At 41.0% G+C, this 26444-nt stretch overlaps 1 protein-coding gene across 1 annotated transcript in view; it reads right to left on the bottom strand.

Moving 5' to 3' along the window:
- Positions 1-26444, bottom strand: part of RABGAP1 (RAB GTPase activating protein 1) — a 110210-nt gene that overhangs the window by 10181 nt on the left and 73585 nt on the right. Inside the window, exons 10-15 of the mRNA XM_041727118.1 lie at positions 23601-23726; positions 22833-22976; positions 20778-20819; positions 20415-20543; positions 6959-7051; positions 6415-6525 (exon numbers count right to left, since the gene is read on the bottom strand). Coding sequence (XP_041583052.1) covers positions 6415-6525; positions 6959-7051; positions 20415-20543; positions 20778-20819; positions 22833-22976; positions 23601-23726 — 645 coding nt within the window. The remainder of the gene's footprint in view (positions 1-6414; positions 6526-6958; positions 7052-20414; positions 20544-20777; positions 20820-22832; positions 22977-23600; positions 23727-26444) is intronic.

The raw sequence follows: 26444 nt of genomic DNA, 5'->3' as shown, positions 1-26444 counted from the left end.
CTGGGTGGCTCAGCAGGTTAAGCATCTGCCTTTGGCTCGGGTCGTGATCCCTGGGTCTGGGATTGAACCCTGTGTCCTGCTCCCTGTTAGGCTCGTCCCTCTCTGCTCCTCCCCTCCACTTGTTCTCTCTCTCTCTCTCTCTATCTCAAATAAAGAAAGCAACATAATCTTAAAAAAGAAAAAATTTTTTGGCAAAAATTCCTAATAGTTGAAAAACAACATACTACTAATCGATTCATAGGTCAAAGAAAAAAATAGTAAAAACTGAATGAAAATAAAAACATATCAGAATGTGTGGGATGCAGATGAAACAGTGCTTCAGGAAGATTTACAACTTCAAATGCTTATTTTAGAAAAACATGTTCCAGAATTAATTATCAAGCTTTCTTGTTAAGATTAGGTAGAAGACAACCAGGGGCACCTGGGTGACTCAACTGGTTAAGCATCCAACTCTTGATTCCAGCTCTGGTCATGATCTTGGGGTCATGAAGATTGACCCTTGAGTAGGGCTCTGCACTAGACAGGGAATCTGCTTGAGATTCTCTCTCCTTTTGCTCCTCCCCCTGCATGGGAGCTTACTCTCTTCCTCCCTGAGATAAATAAAACCACACACACACACACACACACACACACACACACAAAAGCTAGGAAAAGGAGCAAATTAAACCAAAAAAGAAAAAAATAACAAAAGCAGAAATCAATGAAATAAAACAGAGAAAGAAAAAATCAGGGAGGCCTGGGTGGCTCAGCAGTTGTGTGTCTGTCTTCAGCTCAAGGGGTGATCCCGGGTCCCAGGATCGAGTCTCACATTGGGCTCCCTACAGGGAGCCTGCTTCTCTCTCTGCCTCTCTCTCAATGTCTCTCTCATGAATAAATAAATAAAATCATCAAAAAAAAAAAAAAAAAAAGAAATCAAACCAAAAAGTGGGTTTTGAAGAAAGCAACACTACCTGATAAATTCCTAGGTAGATTAAGGGAAAAAGGAGAAAAGACATAAATTACTCAAATCAGGAATGAAAGAAATCTCAACAGATCCTATAAACATTAAAAGAATAAGGAAGTATCAATGACTTTATGCCAGTACCTTTGACAATTAAAATGATTAAGTTACCTGAAATACACAATTATAAAAACAGACATAAGAATTAGAACATTTAGGCAGCTGCGTGGCTCAGTGGTTGAGCGGTTGCCTTCGGCCCAGGGTGTGATCCTAGAGTCCCAGGATTGAGTCCCACATTGGGCTCCCTGCATGGAGCCTACTACTCCCTCTGCCTGTGTCCCTGCCTCTCTCTCTGTGTCTCTCATGAATAAATAAATAAAATCTTTAAAAAAAAATTAGAAAATGTGAATAGTTCCACAAATGGAAAAAAGCTGAATTTATAATTACATAATTTCCTAAGAAAATTCCAGGCTCACATGACATCACTAGGGAATCAAAGATTTAATCAAGGAATAGGGGATCCCTGGGTGGCTCAGTGGTTTAGCGCCTGCCTTTGGCCCAGGGCCTGACCCTGGAGTCCCAGGATCAAGTCCCACATCGGGCTCACTGCATGGAGCCTGCTTCTCCCTCTGCCTGTGTCTCTGCCTGTGTCTCTGCCTCTTGCTCTCTCTCTTTCATGAATAAATAAATAAAATATTTAAAAAAATAATCAAGAAATAATTCTATACAAAGTCCTTAAGAAAACAGAAGGGAACACCTCTCAGTTCATTTTAGAAGGTCATAATACCAAAACAAGACAAAACATTAGGGAAACTCCAAATATTCCTCATGAACACAAAAATTTTCATACAAATAAAAATCTTAAGGAAAAAAAAGGAAATCCCAAGTTTCCTAGGGATGGGAGGTACACTGAAAACTCAAATCACATCACCATATTCACGGAATTAAAAGAAACAGCAAAAGATCATCTCAACAGATACAGAAAGGGCATCTGACAGAATTCAACACCCATCACAACAAGAACTCAGCACAAAAGAAGAAGGGAGAACCTCCTCAACCTGATCCATGAAAACCCTACAGATGATGCCTGGAACAAGGCAATGATGCCCACTCTCACCATTCAACACTGTTCTGACGATCCTGGTCAGCACAGGAAAGCAAGGAAAAGAAAAAGACATGTTCAAAAGAACATCTGAAGTAAACTGTCTTTATTGAGAGATGACTGTTTACGTGGAAAATCCTAAACAGTAAACAAAAAAGCTACTAGAATTTTAAGTGAATTCAGCAAGCTTATAGGATAGAAGGTCATGTAATCAATTTTATTTCTAGAGACTAGCAATAAGCAATTGGAAAATGCAATTACAAAAACAATATCCTTTACAATAAACTAAAAAATGTACAAAGTCTTAACTGAAAACTAAAAAACAATGCTGAAATTGAAAAAGACTCAAATAAATAAAAATTATAACCTATTCATGGGTTGGAAAGTTCAATTACTGTTCAGATGATAATTCTCCCCAAGCTGATTTACAGGTTCACTGCAACTCCACACTCAAAACCCCAGAAGGCTTTTATTTCTAGAAGTTGACAAACTGATTCTAGTACTTATGTAGAAATTAAAATGACAGAATAGTGAAACTATTTTTTAAGAACAACAACAAAGTCCCATGACCTGATTTTCAGATTGTAAAGCTACAGTAATTAAGACCACGGTGTTAGCATAAGGATACACAACGGAGCAGGTATGGAATTGAGGAAACCATCCAACAACCAATTTTTGATAAAGAAGCCAAAGTCATTCATTCAGGAAAGTTTGCAAGCTGCTCAAGGTCACAGATCTAGTGTGTAGTGCTGCCAGACTGTGAATCTCAGCAGGTGAGCTCCTGAGCGTTTCCCCCTCACTTTGATGACACTCCGTGTAGACCGTGTGCCAGAGGGGACTCAGGTATGGTCTTGCCGGGCCTGTGCCAGGGACCTCGCACAATGTAAAGTCTGTGTATGACTCCTGTTTCACAGAGGAGACAGCATGCCTGGGCTCACCTAGGGACTCTGTGGCTAACTAGGAATCTCTCCTGTAACAAAAGTGACATAAAACATCAACTGAAAATTCAGAGTGTTCTGGAAACGTGGCAAGGCACACTATCAGGGTTCTAGGATGCAAAAAGGGAAAAGCTGAGTTCTTTTGAAAGTTCTTTCAAAAACCTGACTGAGGGGACACCTGGGTGGTTCAGGTCCTGAGATCAAGCCCTGCATTGGCTCCCCATTCAGTAGGGACTCTGCTTATCCCTCTGTCTCTCCCCCTGCTCATGTGTGCATGCACATGCGCCCTCTCTCTCTCTTTCAAAAAACAAACAAAAAAATCTGGGCAGCCCGGGTGGCTCAGCGGTTTAGCGCTGCCTTCAGCCCAGGGCCTGATCCTGGAGACCCAGGATCCAGTCCCACATTATTGGCTCCCTGCGTGGAGCCTGCTTCCCCCTCTGCCTCTCTCTCTGTATCTCTCATGAATGAATAAATAAAATCTTAAAAAAAAAAAAATCTGAGTCCCTGAAGGCCTAAAACAAACAAACAAAAGGGTGATAGGACCCCATGCCCCCCACTTCAGCATCTAGCTGATTTCTAGTGATGATTCTCAAGAAACAAGAGACGACAGACTTAGAAAGGGACTCCAGGTCCAGTGCAGTGAAGGTCTGTCTTTTAAGCAGTGTAGGCAGCTGGAAGAAGGGACCTCAGTCTGAAGTTCCTAAGCCCCAAGGGCAACAAGGGACCCCTGCCTTTGAGCCACGTTAGAAGTGTGAGCTCTGGTGTCAGGCCATCTGGGTTTCTATCTGAAATGTCACACTATGCCTCAGTTTCCTCATCAGTACAATGGGGTCATAATGTACACTTGACACAACAGGGGTTGTTGTTTTGAGGAAAAAGCACTTACAGCAATGCCTAGAACTCGGTAAGTGCTCAGGAAACATTTGCTTATTATATATGTCACTATGTTTTTGATGTATTTTTGACATCAGATCATAGCTTCTTGTTCCATATTTATTTTGGAGACAGTGTGGAAAGCCTGGGGCATTCCAATCAGGTGGGCTCGGGTTAGATTCCTGGCTCTACTTCCTCCACGGTGCCTCCATCTCTCTGAATCTCAAGTTTCATGATTGTTACAAAACTCCTCATCCATCAGTAGGGCTCATGTAACTCTCCTCACAAGGCTGAGGCAAGGGTAAGAAATACTAGAGGTAAAGTGCTTATCACAGTGCCTGTCACATAGATCATCAGGAAATGGGGATTCATGTTATTTTTACGATTTCCCACTCCTGGCATCAGAAATGTTCAAGAACCAAGCTCTTCACTGTCAGGATAACTTGAAAAAAAGGTTTACACCATTTAGGAGCAGACTTCAAGAGCAGGAGAAGTCTGTGACCACCTTGAACAGGGGACATTGATGTGACCACTGAGCCTGGCAGGTGACAACGCAGCAGCTCAAACCAAACATCCACCTGGGATCTTAGCTCAAGCTGCTTCTTCATAAAATTCCTTTTACAGAACACAAGTCTCCTATCCAGAACCCATTTTCTTTTCTTTTTCACCTCCTTTCTGCACGATCTCCAGCTGCTACAGAGCCACATTAGGTGTGAGCCATGGCGTTGCTTCAGTAGCGCCAGCCACTTCCCCACACACTAGGCAGAAAGGCTTGATTGGGGAAGGGACGATGCCCAAAGCATTCCTTCAAAGAAGAGAGGGCATGCCAGGAATCAGCACCAGAAGGAGGAGACTCAAACCTGATGGCCAGACTGTGGCAAACCACAAAGCAGTGAGAGCTCCAGGTTCCGGTTACTGAGGAAGAATGACCTTGAAACTGCCTCCCTGCAAAAACTGGAAAAAGCAGCCTTCTCAGTTACATGCAGCTATGCAGAGCTGACAAGGGGAACTAATGGTTCCTGTGGCTGGCTGTATTTGGTGGTGCTTCTCACATTCACCAAGTCATAGCATTCTTCCTTATCCTGGGACACAGCTATTATTCCACCTTCCCCCTTTTTTGCTCTACTTGAAAGCAGAGTAACTGGTATTAGAATACAGATCTATTAGGGGCGTCTGGCTAGGGCAGTTGATTAAGTGTCCATGTCTGGTGCTCCTTCCCTCTCCCTCTGCCTCTCCCCATGTACTCTCTCTCTCTTTCTCTTTTTTTTAAAAAAGATTATTTATTTATTTATTCATGAGAGACACACAGAGAGAGAGAGGCAGAGACACAGGCAGAGGGAGACGCAGGCTCCATGCAGGGAGCCTAACGTGGGACTCGATCCCGGGTTTCCAGGATCAGGCCCTGGGCTGAAAGCAGTGCTTAAACCGCTGAGCCACCCAGGGTGCCCTCTCTTTCTCTTTTAAAACAAAAAACAAAAGCACCTTTCTAAGAAAATAAAAACCAGTAGATACCACTATTGTGTTCTTGCTTCATCTGATGTGTGAACCACTTTGAGAATCTAATGAAAGCAAAGACTGTCAAAGAAATACAGAATACAGTATTTTCCTACACAATTGTTAGATGTCAAGGACCCTTGTGAAGTTCATAGATCTTATGGGGTTTAACATATCATTTAAGTCCCCTGTAAACCCTCAACAGCTTGAGTCTCTCTCTAGAACCTTAGGAAACTAATGAGCAGAACGATAATCTTAGGAGCCTGACAGCAAAATATGAGTCAGATGTTGGCAAGCTATAGTCCATGTGTCAAATCCAGCCTGCTACCTATTCTTGCAAATAAAGTTTTATTGGAACATAGCCATGCTCATTCCTTTATTTATTGTCTATAGTTACTTCTGTGTCAATGGCAGTTTGATGTTGCAACAGTAACCATATGGCCCACAAAGCCTAAAATATTTACTAACCATCCCTTCACAGAAAAAGTTTGCCAACTTCTGACCTAAATGATGAATGAAAGACCACACTTTTTCAAAGGGAACCGTGTAGTATAGAAAATGGACAAATACCCTGCCAGGAAAGCCATCATCTTGAACTTTTTAAGATTAGGAGAAGCAAAGAAAGAACATCTGCCAACTGAAATTACTAGTGAAATCACAAGCTGCTAAGGCATTGAGCTTTATTACAGTTAGCAAAGCTTATTCAAAAGGCACTTAATATGCAGGATAGCAAAATTTCTTCTTAGGGAAGTAAAGGATAATGATTAAATGCTACTGTCAATTGTGGGAGCATAAGAGTTAGTCAAAAGGCCTGTCATCAAACAACAGTGGGAAAGGAGTTCAAGAAAGGCCTGTGTAACAGGAACAATGTGGGAAGGAAGGCTTAATTGAAAACCATAAGGAAAGGAGGGAAGCAAGAGTGACATGAGCAAGTGCTTTTGCAAAAGGGGCACTTTGTAGGTGACATACTAGGACAACACACACTATAGTTCAAGGTGTGCCCCTGATAAAGGGAGAAGCTGAGAGTTTCAATATAATCCATCCCCCTTTGGCCATGTCAGACTCACGTTATCCAGGTCCTTCCGCAGTGCAATCTTGCTGGTCACCAGCTCATGGGCTAAGTCATCATTTTCCTGTTCCAACCTCATGTTAGCTTCTTGTAAACGCCGGTTCTCTCGCTGAAGCATAGAAAAAAAAAAGTTACAGACACATAAAACTCAGATGGAGATGACAATTTCTCAGGGCTAACCCCCAAAACCCATTTCTGAGTCCTATGGAAATTATGGGAGGAGTGGCTGGTCCTACATTCTAGCAAGCAACACTTTCTTCCTATCTCCCATGAGAAATACTTAACTGGTTCCAGTGAGCTTGTCAAGCTGCTACTTAATGATTAACTGTGACAAAAGGCCACTGAACTGTGACAACCTAGGCAGCTGGTTTAAAGCACAACAGATCTTACCTTCTCATTCGCAAATCTGAACTGAAACCTGAACCTAGAAATAGTGGAGCTGAATTTTAAAAAGAACTCATTAAAGCTAGTTACAGATAGGAGTACAGGAAGTGAAAGGCTGAAAGCTATTCACTTCAACCCAGGGCTATAAGCAAACGAACCTCAAATCGCTCGATAGGGTCTTCTTGTTGGGCCTGCTGTTCCCTCATGGTGTGATATTCTTTTTCATATTTTTTCAATTTCTTCTGACTAATCTGAAGGATGAAGCAGAGCACAAATTAAGAAGTATCAGAAAGTGGTAGGTATCTCAGGACCTGTGCTGATCTGCTGGCCATCTTCAGTCACTATGAAGTGACGTGGCCCCTCTGACCTGAGTTTTGAGTCCCGTTGTTCCTAATCTCACCCTCCTCCTCCACCATCTTGTTTCACACACACAGGCACTGCTGCAGGGTGGTTTCAATCTGTGACCGCAGGACACCTCGACAAGACATGGTATTATCATCCTTATTTTATAGGCAAGTTAATGGAGGTTTAAGGAGGTTATGTAACTTGAGCAAGGTCACTCAGGACTGGCAGATCCGGGATTCAAGCCCAGATAGCTAAAATCCATGAAAAGTCCAAGCTATATTCACCTCACTATCCTACTACCCACCACCTTCCCTTTCTACCAGCTCCTTCTGTTAAATAGACACAGTTCTTTTTGCCCTTAAAAACACCATTCTAGGGCAGCTCAGGTGGCTCTGTGGTTTAGCGCCGCGTTCGGCCCAGGGCGTGATCCTGGAGACCCAAGATGGAGTCCCACGTCAGGCTCCCTGCATGGAGCCTGCTTCTCCCTCTGCCTGTGTCTCTGCCTCCCTCTCTCTCTCTCTCTCTCTCTCATGAATTAAAACAAAAACAAAAACAAAAACAACACCGTTCTACTGACCACTCTACTTAGCTGCTCTTCTGCCCCAAACTACTGTCCTCTTGATCACAAGCTGCTTCTTACCAGCCACGATAAACCACAGGTGTATACATTTTACTTCCAGTGCTTCACTGCCTTTCTTTAATCTAAGTAAAGCTTTTACTCTGCTCTATAGAAAGCACTCTCTTGAAGGTCACTAGTGGTTTCTTTTTCACTCCATCCAGTGGGTCCTAACTCTCCCCAACTAGACTTCAAAATTCCTGCCTTTCATTCTTTAACATGACCAAATGACTCTCTTCCCACCAGGAAATGTTCTCTCTCTGTTCTCTTGGTGCTCCTTCTACCTAAACAGCACCCCTGCCCCCTTGTCCATCATCTTATAGGCTAGCCTCTTTTTTTCTTCAATATAAACATTACTAAGCACATCCCTTCAAGATGCAACTCTTACTCTTTTGTTTGATTACTTCCTCTAAACCACTAATCCATTCCCTTTGGTATTTTTAAAATTACACTTTTAAGTACTTTAGCCTGGGTGGCTCAGTAGTCGAACATCTGCATTTGCTCAGGTCATGATCCCAGGGTTCTGGGATTCAGTCAAGCATCAGGCTCCCCACAGGGAGCCTGCTTCTTCCTCTGCCTATGTCTCCGCCTCTCTCTGTGTCTCTCACGAATAAATAAATAAAATCTTAAAAAGAAACTTTGAAATATAAGAAATAGAGTAGTGCTAAAATCAGTATGTGCAACACAATGATTGATTATGAAGCTAACATTCATTCCTTTCCAAGGCTTTAATATAATCAGCACAGAACTGTTGGCTCACAAATCTGACTTTCAGCTCCCAGTTCCAGGTAATTAGGAATCTCAGAGCTGAGCTAGTCTAACTTCCTTATTTTCTAGGCAAAGAAACAGAGACCTCGTAAGGGGATGGGAGAGCCCCAAGTGTGCATCATCTCCAGTCTTCTGTTCCATGATTCCCTTTCCATCTTATTCGAGCTGCCTGTTTCCTCCCATGGACTCTCTGGTCATTGCCCTTGTCAGATATTTATGGGTCTGCCTCAATCACAGCTTATTCCTGGAGTCTGGCTGCTGCTGTGGGCAGGCAGCCAGGAACACAACACTAGGCCTGGCTGCTGTCTTTAGAAAGATGCCCGTTAAACACTTGGGGTGAGGCCACAGGCTGGAGAGTGTCATCTTTAAAGCCAGATCTTCTGTGGTTTAAGGCCAATGCTGAGGTAAATGTTTGCATACATAAGTGAGTCACAAAGAAAGCACCTAAATAAAACACTGGTGTGATCGGTAATTTATAGACAATTCTAACAGATCAATAGTAGAAGAACAGACGATAAATGAGAACTGTGGGCAACAAACACTCCCTCCCAGGGTTCTCTGTGCTCCGTCTGGGAAACTGACAAGAGATTACAGCAGTTAGGAGGCCCCCCTAATCACTGCATTTTTAAAAAAAGAAGTGTTTACACCAAATCTTACAAAGCATTCTCATAAATCTTTTGGATTCTTCAACTTCTCAATCTTATACTAGGGTTAGGAAGAGCTAACATTTTTTCCCCATAAACATGCATTATAAAAGGCTACTTACAAAATAATTTCTTCTACATTTCATTAGGGATAAAGAAATGTAGAAGAAATTATTTTGTAATTAGCCTTATCCCTGCTTTATTCTCTGAGGTAAAGTTGATTCTGCCTCAGCACTGTCACAGCATTACTGTACTGAGTACCTGTGAGATGCCAGACCCTTTAACACATGCTATCTCATTTGGTTCTGACATTTTCATGATAGGATACAGGCATTTCTTTATGTATTTTCCCATCTTTTCCAAGTTTTCTGCCTTGAGCATGATTTATTTTTATAAGTAAGTAAACAAAATAGGGGCACCTGGATAGCTCAGTTGGTTAAAGCGTCTGCCTTTGGTTCAGGTTGTGATCATGGAGTCCTGGGATCAAGTCCTGCATCAGGTTTCCTGCTCAGTGAGGAGTCTGCTTCTCCCTCTTCCTCTTCCTCTGTCCCTCCCCCACTCATATTCTCTCTCCCTCTCTCAAGGAAATAAATAAATGCTGTTTAAAAATAATTCTTATAATTACTCTTATAATTACTAAAAATAATTCTTATAAATACTTATAATTACTCTGAGCAAGAAGAGCTCTTCTTGCTCATTTCTCTAGATGGTGGTCCCCACCTGTGCTTCTGAGTCCTCAAGGGTCACCCATTAGGACTGGACACAAACAAAGCTCCACTATCTTCCTCACTGGTCCAGAGTTCTGACTCCACCAGCTCTGGCTCGTTTTCCCATTTCTCATCCTCACTTGTTGCTAGTCTCCCCATCTCTTCACCACCTTCTCCCCACCCCAATGCCACCACAAACAAAAGATAAATAAAACCAACATTGCTTATAATGGGTTCAACAGCTGATCCTGACTTTTGGAGCATGAGCAGCTGTAAACCAGAGCCAACTAGCTCAGGCTGCCTCTGAGGCATGGACCCCATGAAAAGGCAGATGCCTTATACCCAAATGGGGAATCAACAGGTACCAGCTGCAAAAGCCTCAATTCCAACCTCCTTATAAGGCCACACCCCGGAGACATCAGCACCTCTCAGTTTGTCCCATTAACAGTGCCTTCCCTGGGTCAGAACTATTTCACTCATCGTCGACCCCTGCCCACACACAAAGAGAGTGCCCATAAAGCCTGCTAAATTGATGAGAAAAGACCCCCTTTTCTTTGCATCAACCTTTCTTCTGAACAAAAATGGCATCAGAGTGAACATAAAGTGTGAGCCTGGTGCCCTGCCTGGACAACCTCACACTTGGTTCACTCCTATTCACTTTCAGATCTGAGCTCTAATGGCACTTTTGTGCACCCTTCCCTGGCACTTTCTTCCCCCTATTGGGCCAGGTCTTTGTTATCTATTCTCATAACATCAAGTTGATTCCTTCATGGCACCTGTCCAGGTTTACAATTATTTGTTTATGTGCTTACTTGATTGTCTTCCCACTGGGAAACAGGCCACATCTGTTTTGCTTACTCCGTATCTCCAGGACCTAGCTCAATGCCTGGGACATAACTGGGTCTCAATAATTAGATGCTGAACAAATCAAAGCCAATGGCCTTCCTTTTAACCTAATAAGGATGCAGCAGAACATTTATTTATCCAACAGTTGAGCACTGCCATATGCAGTGTTCCTTGAGAAGTATTAGTGATAAAGATGTATATAGAACACAATATGCAAGTTCCACAAAGGTAGGGAGTCTTACATACTATAAAATTCCTAATGTCTTGTAGATAGCAAGCATGAAAATACTCAATGAATAGACATATCCCCATTCTCAAAAGTCTAAGGTTCATTTTATATTTTACTTATACCAATAACATTTTAACTGAATTCAAGAAGCAAGGAAGCTTTGAAATCAGCCTCAGAGCTCTGAATCATACCCACTAATACTGGACTCCAATCAGAAGGCTGTGAAAGCCATAGCTTCACAAATACAGGTATTTTTGTCCTCAAAGAAGCTTAATTTTGAAATTTGTTCTCTTTTATTATGCTTCAGGATTGGGGAGAAAACTCTAATATAATTTCCTGGGATAAGACCACGTAACTTAGGTAAACTGAATTTTATGTCCCACTGTAATCAGTACATTGTTTAACACTGTTAAGAGGCAGTCCTACTTTGAAAGTCCCCATGAAAGCCATGGTTCCCATAAACAACACTGTCCCTACAAAAGAGCATAGAAGCCAGGGCACCTGGGTGGCTCAGTTAAATGTCCGCCTTTGGCTCAGGTCCTGGGATTGAGCCCTGCATCAGGCTTCCTGCTTCAGTGGGGAGTCTGTTTCTTCCTCTGCCTCTGCTTCCCGCCCTCCCCGCCCAGCTCGTGCACTCAGTCTGTCATTCATATATACATACATACATATATACATACATAAATAAAATCTTAAAAAAAAAAAAACAAAAGGGCACAGAAGCCAACTCTGCCCCAACCCTACACCAGCAATAAAGCATTCTGCCTACCATTTTGGAGGACTCATGAGCTCTCCAAGGCCACCCACAGTCCCAAGTTAAGAAACCCTGAATCAGAGAGAAGGTAGAGACTTGGACCATGCCAGTTCGATATTTTGGTAGAAGTATATATTTAATACCAAATACCTCTTTCTTGGGTCACTCATCATTTACCTGTTACAGAAATTGGATAATGTTCTCTTTTAAAACATGTGCCATCAGCCCCAGGAGAGCTGGTACCTGATCTGGTAGAGAAAGTGAGAGTGGCCACTAATCTGGGTAGGAGGGAAGTGGGACAGTCTGCCATGGAGAGCTTGGGTTTTGTAAGTGGACAGACCGAGGCTTGAGACCTGGTTCTGCCACTGGCTCACTCCATCACCGAAGGTGAGCTGCCTCACCTTAGCCTTAAGTTCCTCATCTGAGAAAATTTCAACAGTTCTTATGAAGACTACCGTTAAGAGGATCGCATGATATAAAACATATCAAGAGCTCAGAAGAGTGCCCAGAACATGAGGTCTTTTTAATAAAGGGGTGGCTATTATGTGTTATTATTACTATCTATATTTTTGTCCTGAATCAGAGACAGAGTTACCCTCTGAAAACATGCTGCAAGCAGTGAGACATTTAAACAAGTCCATTTAACACAGAAGAGCGGGAAATAGGCTGTGGCTAGGAAATGGGAGCTGATTTCCAAGTTTGGCTTAAACTGCTGCAAGGATTGGAATCCCCACTGGGCTGGAGTCATAGGAAATCCAGGGAAAGTGGGAGGTTGAATGTTATTAGCAGCTCTCCATGGCAGGGGTGAAGTATGTTGCATAGGTGACTGGGTGGGTATGAAGAGGTTGAGAGATTTTTTTTTTTTAAAGATTTTATCTATTTATTCACAGAGACACACAGAGAGAGAGAGAGGCAGAGACACAGGCAGAGGGAGAAGCAGGCTCCATGTAGGGAGCCCGACGTGGGACTCCATCCAGTCTCCAGGATCACTCCCTGGGCTGCAGGTGGCGCTAAACCGCTGCACCACCGGGGCTACCCCAAGGTTGAAGAGATCTTGACCCCAAAGTCCTCACTGCTAAATAAAGAAATCTGACACAAAGCCCATTTTTCCTTTAGTTATTGACTTAAAAAACTGAGATTTACATAGGACTTTTAAGATAACAAAGTATCTCGACACCTTCTATTTTATTTAGTCCCCAAAACAACTGTCTGAGATCCTCATTTTACTGATGGGGAATCAAGACTGAGATAGGAAAAAAAAAAAAGATAGGAAAAGTGACATGTCTAAAGCCAAGAACCTGGTCTGTTCGGTGGCAACAGCAGCACAAAAACACAAATCTGGGGTGATTCTTGTTTCTCATCCACCTCGGTAGCATGTTCAAAACTGAGTGCAGTGGGGATCCCTGGGTGGCGCAGCGGTTTGGCGCCTGCCTTTGGCCCAGGGCGCGATCCTGGAGACCCGGGATCGAATCCCACGTCGGGCTCCCGGTGCATGGAGCCTGCTTCTCCCTCTGCCTGTGTCTCTGCCTCTCTCTCTGTGTGTCTGACTATCATAAATAAATAAAAATTAAAAAAAAAAAAACTGAGCGCAGTACTTGGCACATAAGAAAACCTACAAATGTTTATTCCTATGAACAGACTTAAGGAAAGTAGATGTCTGGGCAGAGGAGGTCATAATAGGGCAGGCCAAATGAGCATGGGTGATGATGATGGTGGTCATCAGCTACTTTATGTATATATATATACATATATATATATACACACACACACACATATATTTTATTTATTTATTTATTTATTTATTTATTTATTTATTTATTTATTTATTTATTTAAGAAAGGCAGACTACCACGTGCAGCACCTCATTTGGATGTGTCTGGAGTCTTAGAAGCTTGACTACCCTACGTTCTCCTACAAATAGACCTTGAGAGCCTGTCTGGAGGTTCTAGCAGAGGAGCGCAGCTACTCGTATACCCTTGCCCAAAGAATGGTCCTCCTCTATCGGGGATGATTGTCCTCTTCGACTGAGCGCGCAGCTTCAGGAGGGACGCACACGGAGCGGTGAGGGAGGAAGAGGACACCCACCTAACCAGCCAGATCAGCCGAATCAGCCCTGGGGATCAATGGGGTGACAGATGTTGCAGCCAGATCGCCCTCACATTTGCATCAGCTACTTTAAAAGCATCATCTGACTTTTCTCTCTACAACCCTGTCATGTTAAGCTATCTTGGATCATACAGCAGAGCCAGGATGAGAGCCAAGGCCCATGGGACTCCAAGGCCTGTACTTGTAACCACTTGAAACAAATCAACATTCTATTTAGTTTCTGAGCCCCTTTATTTAATTTTTTCAAATAGTTCAGGCTCAAACTCCCTCAAAGACCACTAAATAGAATTAGGCATTCCAGTTCTACCCTCCGAGTATTTTTGCACTCAGCAAATTAGTAGCAGAGAACCCAAACACAGATAAGAACCAAAAGAGACCAGCTTATTAAAATAAAATAAGAAGGTAGAGGGCACTGCTACCCTTGTGACAATCAGCAAAATTTAAAACTCTAAATTTTGTAAAAGAGAGTAAAAGAACTCTCACTTAGAAGTTTCCTCATGAAATTCAATCTAAAAGGTAGAAAACAAGCACAGAAGTAAAACTATAGCCTGGTCTAGTCTTAAGAACTAAACTTAGCGACAAGTAAGCTAAACTGGCAGAGACTGAGCTTACCCACCATTACAAGATGAACATCACCAAAAATACAAGTGGTCCCTGTCCCATCCATTCAATCCTTCATTTACAGAATGGCACACTAATGGTAAGCATTGACTTTAGAGTCTGAAATTCCTGGGATCCAACCCTGGCTCCATCACTTACTAACTTTATACCTTTTGGGAGTCTTCTTCAATTCTCTAAACTTCAGCATCTGTAAAATGACCTCACCTTATCACCGTAAGGATTAAGTCACTATGTTGCAGACATTATGCAAGATACTGTGAACACCTTATGAAACAACACTGATGAAGCCACTGCAATCACAGAGCTTAAAATCCTAACACACACTAATGTAACAAATGATCTGAGCAGAGAATGAAGCTTCAACTAATATTGCTATTAGCTGTTGAATAAGAATATTCCCCAAGGGCGAAGTATTCCCAAATGCCAGAGTTTTCTGTCTCTCCAAATAGTAAATGGTTAGTATTACATTAATTTGGAGACACTGCCATTTGGTTTCTGTAATATCTTTTTCTACAGGTAGTCTGAAGTCTTGCACATTCATTTTAAGTTTGAAATAAATTCCAGTGAAGCAATCAGTAGTTCAGAAGATCCATTTCACTTTAGGTAGGATTCCAGAGTGAAAGGTCAAATTTTCATTCAGGTTTAATCTAAGAAACCCACTGGCCATCTCTATTATGGCTCCTACTTCTTCTGAACTAACCTTACATATAAGACTTTCTTTTTTTTTTAAGATTTTATTTATTCATGGGAGACACAGAAAGAGAGAGGCAGTGACACAGGCAGAGGGAGAAGCAGGCTCCCTGAGGGGAACTGGATGCAGAACTTGATCTGGGAACTCCAGGATCGTGCCCTGAGCTGAAGGCAGATATGCTCAACCACTGAGCCACCCAGGTGTCCCACGTATGTGACTTATTCTCAAACATCTCTGTGTAGACATAAAAAACCAGCTGCTCTCTTATTTCTTGAATCAAAAAATTTAAGACCTATGAATTTTTTCCCCTTTTTTCCCTCTAAACACGATGCATGGCCCAGTTAGGAGTATGAAAGGGTTGTGGAGCTCCTAGGACCATTCATGATCCCCTGGAACAATCTATCTAAAGTAAAATTCCTGGGGCGCCTAGCTGGCTCAGTTGGTGGAGCATGGGACTTTTGATTGTGGGGTTGTGGGTTTGAGGCTCACGTTGGGTGTAGAGATACAATCTTCAAAAAAGTGAAATTCCTTTTAGATCTTCTATCAGAAGTGGAAACAATCTTTCTATTTCAAGACAGTGACCCATAAAGGGGGAGCAACTCAATGAGTTCTGATATATGTTGTTAAGTTTGAGTTTAAGAGCAGAGGATCTGAGATGCCTGGGTGGCTCAGCGGTTAAGCATTTGCCTTTGGCTTGGGGTGTGATCCTGGGGTCCAGGGATCAAGTCCCGCACCGGGGTCTCTGTACGGAGCCTGCTTCTCCCTCTGCCTATGTCTCTGCCTCTCTCTGTGTCTCTCATGAAAAAATAAATGAAATATATATATATTTTTAAAGATTTTATTTATGTATTCATGAGAGACACATACAGAGAGAGAAAGAGAGGCAGAGACACAGGCAGAGGGATAAGCAGGCTCCATGCAGGGAGCCCAACATGGGACTCCATCCTGAGACTCCAGGATCACGGGGAAGGCAGTGCTAAACCGCTGAGCCACCCAGGCTACCCAATAAATGAAATCTTAAAAAAAAAGAAAGAAAGAAAAGCAGAGGATCTAAGACTCTTTCAAAAATAAATAAAATATTTCAGTTCCATAATAAAGTAAGGAACAAGAGCGAGAAGGGGATAAATAAAAGGGCTGAGAATAGAGAAATGAAGACAGAGGCAAGTAAAGACTGACACCGAAAAGACTTATAGAGAAAAGGAAGACACTCAGGCAAAGAGGAAAACAGACCTTTCTGAGCAACACACCCATCTGGTGGCCGTTTCAAATATTGCCACACCAAACTTAATTCCTGCTGCAATTCTGCAATGAGAAGAGGCCATGCAATGGCATGAAAAGCCTTGGGAATATGGAGTCAAAGGCCTGAATTCCACTAGAGCTCCAGCCACTACCCAGCTAGATCCAGTTGGGGAAGCCACTTGAATTCAATAAGCCTCCGCTGCCACACTTGACTTGTCCTGCATACCTCACAGAGTACTGTGGGGAAGAAATGAGATATCCATAAAAACTATACAAATACTGGAAATTACAACATCAAAACTGTTAAAACACAACCATAAAAGTAAGTAACTATTTCCTCAACTGGCATTTGAGGCAAAGTATTCCTAATTCCCACCCTAGTCAGGAAGTATAACTGAGAAAACCATGCCACAATTTTTAAGAAATTAAAAAATAATGGAATGGGATTTCAAAGAGTTACAAATCCAATGTTTCCTTTCTAAATTCTACACCAGGAAGTTAAAAAGCTAGTTTCCAAACGATTCACAAAGAAGGAATCCCCTTTTCCATGTCTAGAGGGAGCTCCAAACCCAGAGATGACTGTACTTTCTTGCTGATGGAGTAATGCACTCCCACCTCATACGGTCCACATAATACTGGGCTCACGATTGAGCCTAATGATGATTTTCCTTATTTTTGAGCTGGTAAATTATCACTGTGACTGAGGTTCTCTACCAATAATTGGCTCAACTATTGCCTATATTTCTCTTAATAGTTTTTGGAATTAATACACCCACCAGAGTGCAAGTAACCATTACTAACTACACTATATTTCACCTTTTAGCAGAACAATTTCATTCTCATGTCCTGGTCAATACATAGGCTTTCCACATTGTGAATCAATTTTAAGAAAAATTACTATCTTTCTCATGCAAAACCATGTGCAAGTAGGGGGAATCATCCAAAGTGTACCCCAGCCATGCAGAGTTCTCCAGGGCCAGTATGAATTATGTATCTAAGCACAAAATATGTGTGCTACGTAGTCTTGTCTACCTTAACTCCTTGAAAGCACAGGCAAAAAAAAAAAAAAAAAAAAAAGACACTGGACACCTCCAATCTGAACTATGGAAATAAAGGATCCATATATTATTAAAGTGTTTCAAGCTACTGAAAACCCAAAAGGTAAAACCATTGGCTGGTAGAGATTTTAAGCCTTGCCCAAAGCCATGTTAACGCTCTAACTCTTCTTCGTGAGATAACACTTGGCAGAAACTTAGCAGCATATTCATTTATTCACTCATTCAACTATTTTTTATATGTTGAATCCTGTTCTTATGCTGGGGATCTGGCAGTAAATGAGATTGAGTCCCCTCTGCTGCAGGATTAGTTGGGGAGAGGGCAGGCATACAATAATCAAATAAGCATTTAAAATAATGTTAAATAACAATAAGTGATATGAGGAAAATAAAACAGGGTAAAGAGATCAAGGTGTAAAGCACTGAGGGAGCTGTTAGACAAAATAATCAGAAAAGGTCTCTCTGATGGCATGATATCTGAGCTTAACATTCAATGAGTTGATGGTGATGCCACATGACATGAGAAGAACATGATGAGTGGAGAGACCAGTGCAGAGGCCTGCAGAGTGAACATGCTCAGCAAGTTTGAAAACAGTAAGAAGGCCAAGTTGTCTGAAATGGAAGCTGGAAAAAGTAGGAGGAGGTGAAATCAGAGACATGGTCTAAGGTCACATAGTATAGCACCTTGCAGGTCATGGCAAAAACTCTTTGAGTTTTATTCTAAGAAGCCATCAGTTTTAAGTGAGAGAGATGGGATCAAAAAAACCCACTGGGGTGTCTGGGTGGCTCAGTCCGTTGAGCATCCGACTCCTGGTTTCAGCTTAGGTCATGACATCAGGGATCAAACTCAATGTCCTTGGAGTCTGCTTATCTCCTTTTCCCTCTGTCTCTCCCCTGCTCTCTCTCCCAAATGAATAAATCAAAGAAAAGCAAAGCAAAGAAAAAAAGAAAAACCACTATGGAAACAGGAAGTAAGGAGTCTACTGCAACATTCCAGAAGACAAGTGACAGTGATGGTTACATTACTGTGTTAGTGAGAGGGGGCAAAAGCAATCAGATTCAGGGTATACTGTGAAAACAGGGCTGGGATGGTGTGAAAGAGAAAAGGCATCAATAGTAAGCAAAGGTTTTGGCCTGAGCAACCAGGTTCCAGGAACTTAAGATGGGACACTGAGAAAGGAGGTTTTGGAAGGGAAGAAATCATCAGCAACTAAGAGGCTTCCTGTTCTATGAACTAGACTGAGGTGGAGTGACTCAAGAGAGCCTCCGAGCTCACCTGTTCTTTGCTCTCTGCACAAACCCACTATCTGTGAAATATTTCTGACAAGTGTTCATTTGATATCTGCTTGAAAAACCAGAGAGGGAATGACCAGAATAAGAGCCATCATTTCTTGAACCCTTACTAATTACCAGGCATCATGGTAAACACTGTACACAGTGTAGTTAATCCTCACACATGAAAGTACTTAACCACAGTACCTGGCACATGGGAAAATATCATTAAATGTTATTTATAGTGCTTGTGAGGTATGTAAAGTTTTAAGTTGAACAATAACTTTAATAATTATTTCACTAGGGGATCCCTGGGTGGCGCAGCAGTTTGGCGCCTGCCTTTGGCCCAGGGCGCGATCCTGGAGACCCGGGATCGAGTCCCACGTCGGGCTCCCGGTGCATGGAGCCTGCTTCTCCCTCTGCCTGTGTCTCTGCCTCTCTCTCTCTCACTGTGTGCCTATCATAAATAAATAAAACAAAAAAAGTTTAAAAAAAAATAATTATTTCACTAACTAGAGGCTCTACTTCTTTTTCAAATCCTTGATTCAATTTGTATTAGGAAATTTTATTGTTTCTCAGGTTTAATAGGTAGGTGGTTTTAGTACTTCCCGCCTTCCACAAAGAGGGCAGTATTCCAAGGTCCTAACTTTATGTAGTGATTCTGGGTTTCACTGCCTCCCAAAGGCCCAAAATTAGATTCTATGTGTTCATGAGTACCTACACCAAGGGTTCCATATTCCCCTGGGATGCTGCTTTACCACTTCCCGCACACTAGCTGAACTACTGTGATTCAGGTACCTGGGATTTCTCTTTTTTATTTATTTATTTATTTATTTTTTAAGATTTTATTTATTTATTCATGAGAGATACAGAAAGAGAGAGAGAGAGAGACAGAGACACAGGCAGAGGGAGAAGCAGGCTCCATGCAGGGAGCCCGATGTGGGACTTGATCCAGGAACTCCAGCATCATGCCCTGGGCCAAAGGCAGGCACTAAACTGCTGAGCCACCCAAGGATCCCCTCTCTTTTTTATTTCAAGTTCATCCAGGCATTTCCTACCTCCAAGTGTTTCAAGACGGCAGCCTGAGTTAGCTAAGAGGGCAGCCTGAGTTAGCTAAGTCTGACATCTAACCAGAACCAGAAGTCCACTATTATTTTACATGTGAGGAAACTGTACCTTAAATAGGTAAAGTAATTTTGAATTCAGATCTTTCAAGTCTGTGCTCTGGCTGGTAGATAATGAAGTTTTTCCTGCTCATCTTACAACATGAATACAAGGAGATGTTACATTTTTTGACCTTATATAATTAAACACACCATAAATGCCACTGAAAGTGATAAAAATGAGTTTCCTTCATTAGTTATTAGTTTCATGTTAGGGAATTTCTGACCATGACCACAAATATTGAAAGTTAAAAGACAACACAGATCATGAAACCAGAGTCCTGCCACTACTTTGCAATATGACTATAGAAGCTTCTTTGTGTTTTGCTGGGTCTTTGAAATGAGCAGAATCCCTTCCCCAGAGTCCAAAGGCTGGGGGAGGCAATGAGATCTAATGCACAGGATATATAATATGTAAGAAAATAGTGGGAAAATAAATTATATGATACAAAAATCATCATCATCATTATTAAAATGTATTATAAATGTTCATAGTTTGATCAGGAATGGTGAGACATGAACTAAACAAAAGATTCTAAATTAATGCAAATATCATTTTACCTTCATGCTGCAAGCTAATTCCATTAATTTTTTCGCATTTTCTTCTGAGCGGTATCTCTTGGGAAGCTGAACCCTGAAGAATTTCAAGGCACCTTCAAAGTCTGTCAACAGCAAGTCATCCTTAGAAGTCTTGAAAAAAGAAAACACAACCATGTATAGAAAGAGTTCTTTACCATGAAGATCCACAAGAAGCATTTTATAACACCAGCACCTTTACAATACGCAGGAGGTACTGCTTAGCCACTGCCTGAGCCATTACCAGGGCCAGGGCTACCAAGTGGTGGCTGCTTAGTATGAGATCAAGACTAAGATACTCTGAGTGCTGGACAGGGGCTGTCACTCGATTTACAAATAAATGTGTACCTTTAATAATCCAAGGGCGACATTAAATATAACACTTATTCCCTAAAAGAGAAAACACAAAAAGAATATTTTCAGTGTTTAGATATGGACTAGTCAGCTGTCCCCAAAATGCCCCCACAATTTTAGAGAAAGTATAAAAAATAACTAAGTAAAGAAATGGAATATCTTGAAAAACATCTTAGAAAATAATAATTAATACAGGCCTGCTACTGAAAAACAACTTAAAATAGACCCAATCTCCCATTCTTCTGAACTTTTTTAGCTATTCTCACATTTAACAAGAAAGAACACTTTTCCAAAGTATTCTATGCTTCCCAACCCAAGATTCAGAACCATAACACTGTGATCTTTCAGAGAATAATTGCAGATGGCCTTTCCCCTCATCATGTGCTACCTCCACTCCACATACAGCAGTCTAAGAGCCCTCTATCCCAGAAAGAACTTGCTCAGGGCTCCCTCCAATCCACTTTCTTCAGCTAACCATTCCGGAGGTGCTGCGGGCAAAGGAAAGATAAGGGGAGGCACAAAGACCTACTAAATTAAGTTCTTGGACCTTGGTTTCTAGAACTAATACTCTCCCAAGAGTTTTCTGAGCTCATTAGTTGACAAGTTCATTTAAATCACTTAGCATGCCACTAGGCCCATGGTAACTACTTAAAACAAATGTTTATAATACTGAGAAACTATAAAACTTAGGTTGGAGACTAGGAATTGGTTACATAAACTATGGTATATTGCAAGAATGAGATACCTGACATCAGGGAAGAGTAATAGTGTATTTGGTAACATGTATTTGGTAACAGTGTTTCTTACAATGGTTCAAGCTGGGTAGAAGGTACAAATGCTTTAATGGATTTTGGTGTGCCTTGGAAATAGCATAACTAAACAAAAAGAAGGACAGTACAGATGTGTGTCTATAAGTGTTCAAGCATATGAAATGAAAAGAGGTTATCAAACAGCATAATAGCAGAATTCTATTTTAAAATATATATTTACAAAACCTCAATATACATTATTACATAATACTCCATATGAAGAAAGCTATTCTGTACAGAAATAATGTATGTACATAAACACAAAAAAAGGCTGAAAGAATATATATTAAAATGCTGAGTTACTCTCTAGAGTGAGATTAGAAGTATTTTAAAATCTTTTTGCTTGTGTTTTCCAGTTTCTACAATAAACATTTATTATTTTTGAAATTATTTTTTTCTTAAACACATATACCCCAAAACTGTGCTGTGGCAAACACTGTTATGTACTCTAATACCTTTTTTTGTTATAGTAACATACCCTCCGATTTTTCCCAATTCTTACTCAGCTTTAAACAAAAACTCTCCTTGGGACACCTGGGTAGCTCAGTGGTTTAGCACCTGCCTTGGACTCAGGGCATGATCCTGGAGTCCTAGGACTGAGTCCCACATAGGGGGCTCCCTGCATGGAGCCTGCTTCTCCCTCTGCCTGTCTCTTCCCTCCCTCCCTCTCTCTCTCTCTCTCTCTCTGTTTCTCACAAATAAATAAATAAAATCTTTAAAAAAATAAAATAAAAAAATCTCTCCTTTGTGGCTAGATGTGGCCAGGTGCCTAAGTTCTGGCCAATAAAAGATAAATGAATAAAAGATAATAAATAAAAGATAAATGAAAATTTGGGTGGAACCTCCAGGAAGTCTCCTTTAAAGAGGAGACACACTCTCCCCTGTTCCCGACCCTCTAGGGGAAGGCAGGTTACTGCCAACCTTCTGGCTTCTTTCATACGAGAGAGAAATTAACCTCTACGTTACTTAGTCAATGTTATTTTGGGTTTCTCCAATAAATGCAGCCAAATCTAGATTAATACTAATATAAACGTGTAATAGTGGTTTTTTTGTTTGTTAGCAGAGAGCACCTTCAACAAAATGTGATCATTAGCCTTAGCTTTAGCCCAAGAAGAGTTACTTAAATCTGGATTTTTGAGCACAAAAATCAAATTAACTAAGAAGAAATTCTATTTTAATGGAGCTGACACAGGAGGATACTGCAAATAAAAGCCAAAGTGCTGTGGCCTCTGATACATACCTCACATAAAAGCAGGTCAATGATATGGAACACCATGTAGAGAGGAAATTTTGCAGTGAAAAGTGTAAGAAACCACTGGGAGGCATACATGTGTGCTTCAAGGCTTATATCCAGGAAGTGGTTGTACAGGTCAGGGATGTATTCCTGAAATAGCAAGCTAATTAGTTTAGGGCACATACATGCTGTTCAACTCCCACTTGGGAGGCTCATAAATCTGCCAGGAATAGGCCAAAAAAGTCACATATTTGTGTTTTCCTAAAAACCTTTAATGTACTAAGAATACTTATTATCAAGTATTAAACTGACATTTGGCTCCCTTTTCCAGTCCACAAACTACCTATAAAGAGGAATCCCCGGATGGTGACAAATGTTTGGAATGATAATTTTTCTTTCCAAGTTATGAAATGTTTGGGAAAGTTTGTTTCACTTTTTTTGTTTGTTTCACTTTTATTATGGTATTCCAAACCAGTCAGCTTTAGAGCCTTGGCAGACATTTCTTGACTTAGTTTGCTGGGTTAAAGGCCCCTACAAAGTCATCTGATCTTTTGGGCGTTTATGAGATTGAAAAACTAGCTCACACCCACTGGGTTCACACCTAATTAATCTTGGAATCGTCACCACAGAGTGAGAAATGAAAAACATCAAACCAGTCCTTAACCCTGGATGGCTAAGGCAATCACCACTGCTCCTTGGCACCAGGTTCATCAACCTGGTTCTCCCTAGAGTTGCACTCTTAGTGGCAAGTGCAAGGCTGGTTTCTCTTTTTACCTGCATGAGGCGCTCCAACTGGTAAAATTTGCAATGTAAATCTTCAAAGTTTTGCTTGAAAAGTTCCCTGAGACCATAGTCAAACATGATCTTGACCAGAACACTGAATGCCTGTTCTTCGGGCATCTGTAACAAATAGAGCATGAGGCGGGCATTACAAAATATATACAGAAGTTTTCTCAGTATGTTAAATTCATCCTTCTACTCCTATCTAAATAGGAAATTTAGCAACATGTAGTAATTGAGGTAGTTGTGTTTTATGACATTCATTGACTGAACCAAGAGACATTAATGATATCTATTCTGTGTCAGATACTGTTCCTATCCTCAAGAAGTTTCCCATACAGCCAGTATACAATAATTATGAGTTAGGCAGAATTCATATTTACCATACAAATTAGGTAGAAAAATCAGTGGGGATACAAGAACAAGAAAGCCTGAGTACGCCTGAGGGAACCAAGAATAGGCTGTGCAGGACCAGATCTGAGCTGAGTAGCAACAGACTGATATGAGTATAAGTTTCATCTTTCTCAAATCCTGACATCTTTATTAAATAATAAAGCTGCTACTTTTTCTAGTAAAAATGTTTTTCTTCCTCATTGTTGTTACAAACACAGCCAGTTACAGCAGAACCTTAAATATTCTAAGGTTTATAGTTCAAAGTACTATGTAATATTTATGGTGATACTTAAAATATCCCACTTTACTCCTATTTACAGATGTTACCCATTTATAATAATACCTACATCTTCCATAGCTTTGTGGAAAAATATATCCCTGAGACCTTGGCAAAATGTCTAATTTTCAAAATAGAAAAAAAGTACTGGAAATGTTATTTAAGGCTTGGTGTGACTGTAGCAAGCCTTCAAAATGTCAAGAAGGTGGGCGGGCTTCTGTGGAACAAGGGGATGGAGGTGGGCTGAGCACAGAAATCACTGAGAATAAAGAATAAATCAGATTAAGTAATAAATGAGATAAGCACAGCTAATTATTTTGGGCAGGTAAGGGCACTGGAGCAAAGGACCAGATCTCAGAGGTCTCTATTACGGAAGACAGTTTCATTATTCCTTCCATATGCTAGGGACATTTGGGTCTGCCCCAGAGTGGCATTTCTTTTTTCCTTTTTCTTTTTTTTTTTTTAAGACTTTATTTGAGGTAGAGATTGAGATTGAGAGAGAGAGAGAGAGAGAGAGAGAGATGCATGAGCAGGGGGGAAGGAGAAGCAGAGTCCCCCCTGAGCAGGGAGCCTGATGTAGGCTTGATCCCAGGACCCTGGATCATAGCCTGAGCTTAACCAACTGAGCCACCCAGGCACCCCTGACATTTCTGGTATCAGGTAGCATATATGCTTTTCGTTTGAAACAAGCATTTATCTTAACACAAGGAGCAACAGAGTTCAAACCCAAGACACTAGATTTGTTTGGGAAACCTATTTTAAAAGGAGTTGTGATACCTAAATGGGGACAAATGTTCTTGGACTGAAGCTGGGAACAAAGACAAACCACACAAGCCTGAGAGCCTTTGAGATATAAAGTCTTACTAAAACAACAGAATTTTAAAACTTGACCTCTTGATGGATATTAGCTTGACTGTGGTAATCATTTCACAACATACAGCAGATCAGTTCATCAAATCATACACCATATATATGCGCACACACAATTTTTGTCAATTATACCTCAATAAAGCTGAGGAAAAAACCATGACCTTTTAATTAATATCATATAATATTTTTACAGGCATACTAATATCAATAAGCTAGGTTCTCACAGTAAGAAGATCCAAAGTGGTTTTGGTTTTACTTGTATTAAAACTGATAACAAAATGGCTTACAACTCTTCAAAAGGTTCCTGGTACTTAGAGAAACAAAATCTAAACTCCTTGAGCAGCCTCTCCAGCTCCCTTCCCACCCCCACCCACCCCCCATCCACAGACAATGCTCCAGTCACACAAACCTGCTTCCAGCTTCTTCCATAGGCCAAATTTTCCCCATTCCATAGGCTTCTATAAGTTGTACTATTCCCTTTGCTGGGAGTGCTGTACTCCCCACTCTGGCTTTTAAAACAGTTTTCTGATTTTCTTTTTTTTTTTTTTTTTCAGTTTTCTGATTTTCATAATAATGTTAGCTTAAAAAAGTTAAATGATACAGATGTACAAAAGAGAATGGATATCCCTTCTCATTCTTCAGTATTCACCTTAAAGGCTACCTCCCCAGAGAAGCCTGTGATATAAATAAAGTTCCTTTGCTATAATCTTGCATCAAACTTTTTACTATGTCTTCATGTCGCCACTGAGATAATAATGACATACTTGTGTGACTTTCTGTCTACAGCTAGTCAGCTCTGCTAGCTCTATATCCACAAAGAACCTACTGTGCTAAAGATGGAGGTGCCCACAAACTCTCTGCTAACATCACCTGTGTGGTGTTTTTGCCAAACATTTTAATTTTAATCCTGAGGAAATGATCAGACAAATCAAGAATGTGGAATATTTTATAAGACAATTTGCTTGAATTTTTCAAAACTCTCAATGGTGTAAAGCACAACAAAGGCAAAGGCTGAGGGAGTTTAGATAGAAAAAAAAAATAAAGAGAAATGACACCAAATACATTGCTTGAATCTTCACTGAGATTGGTTAGGAAAAAAAAAAAGCTACAAAGGACTTTACTGAGTAAACAATTGGGGAAAATCAAATGTGGATTCTGTATAAGGCATTACTGAATTGGTGTGGAATTTCTTGGATATGATTGCTCTATTATGGTTATATCCTTAGGAGATACATGCTCAAGTATTTAGGAATGAAGTGTTCTGATGTTTGCTACTGATTTTCCAAAACTAATTTCAA

The sequence above is a fragment of the Vulpes lagopus genome, chromosome 12, assembly GCF_018345385.1.
Source record: "Vulpes lagopus strain Blue_001 chromosome 12, ASM1834538v1, whole genome shotgun sequence".
Taxonomy (NCBI): Eukaryota; Metazoa; Chordata; class Mammalia; order Carnivora; family Canidae; genus Vulpes; species Vulpes lagopus.
The sequence above is the reverse complement of the archived record's forward strand: the minus strand, read 5'-3'. Positions and strand labels throughout refer to the sequence as shown.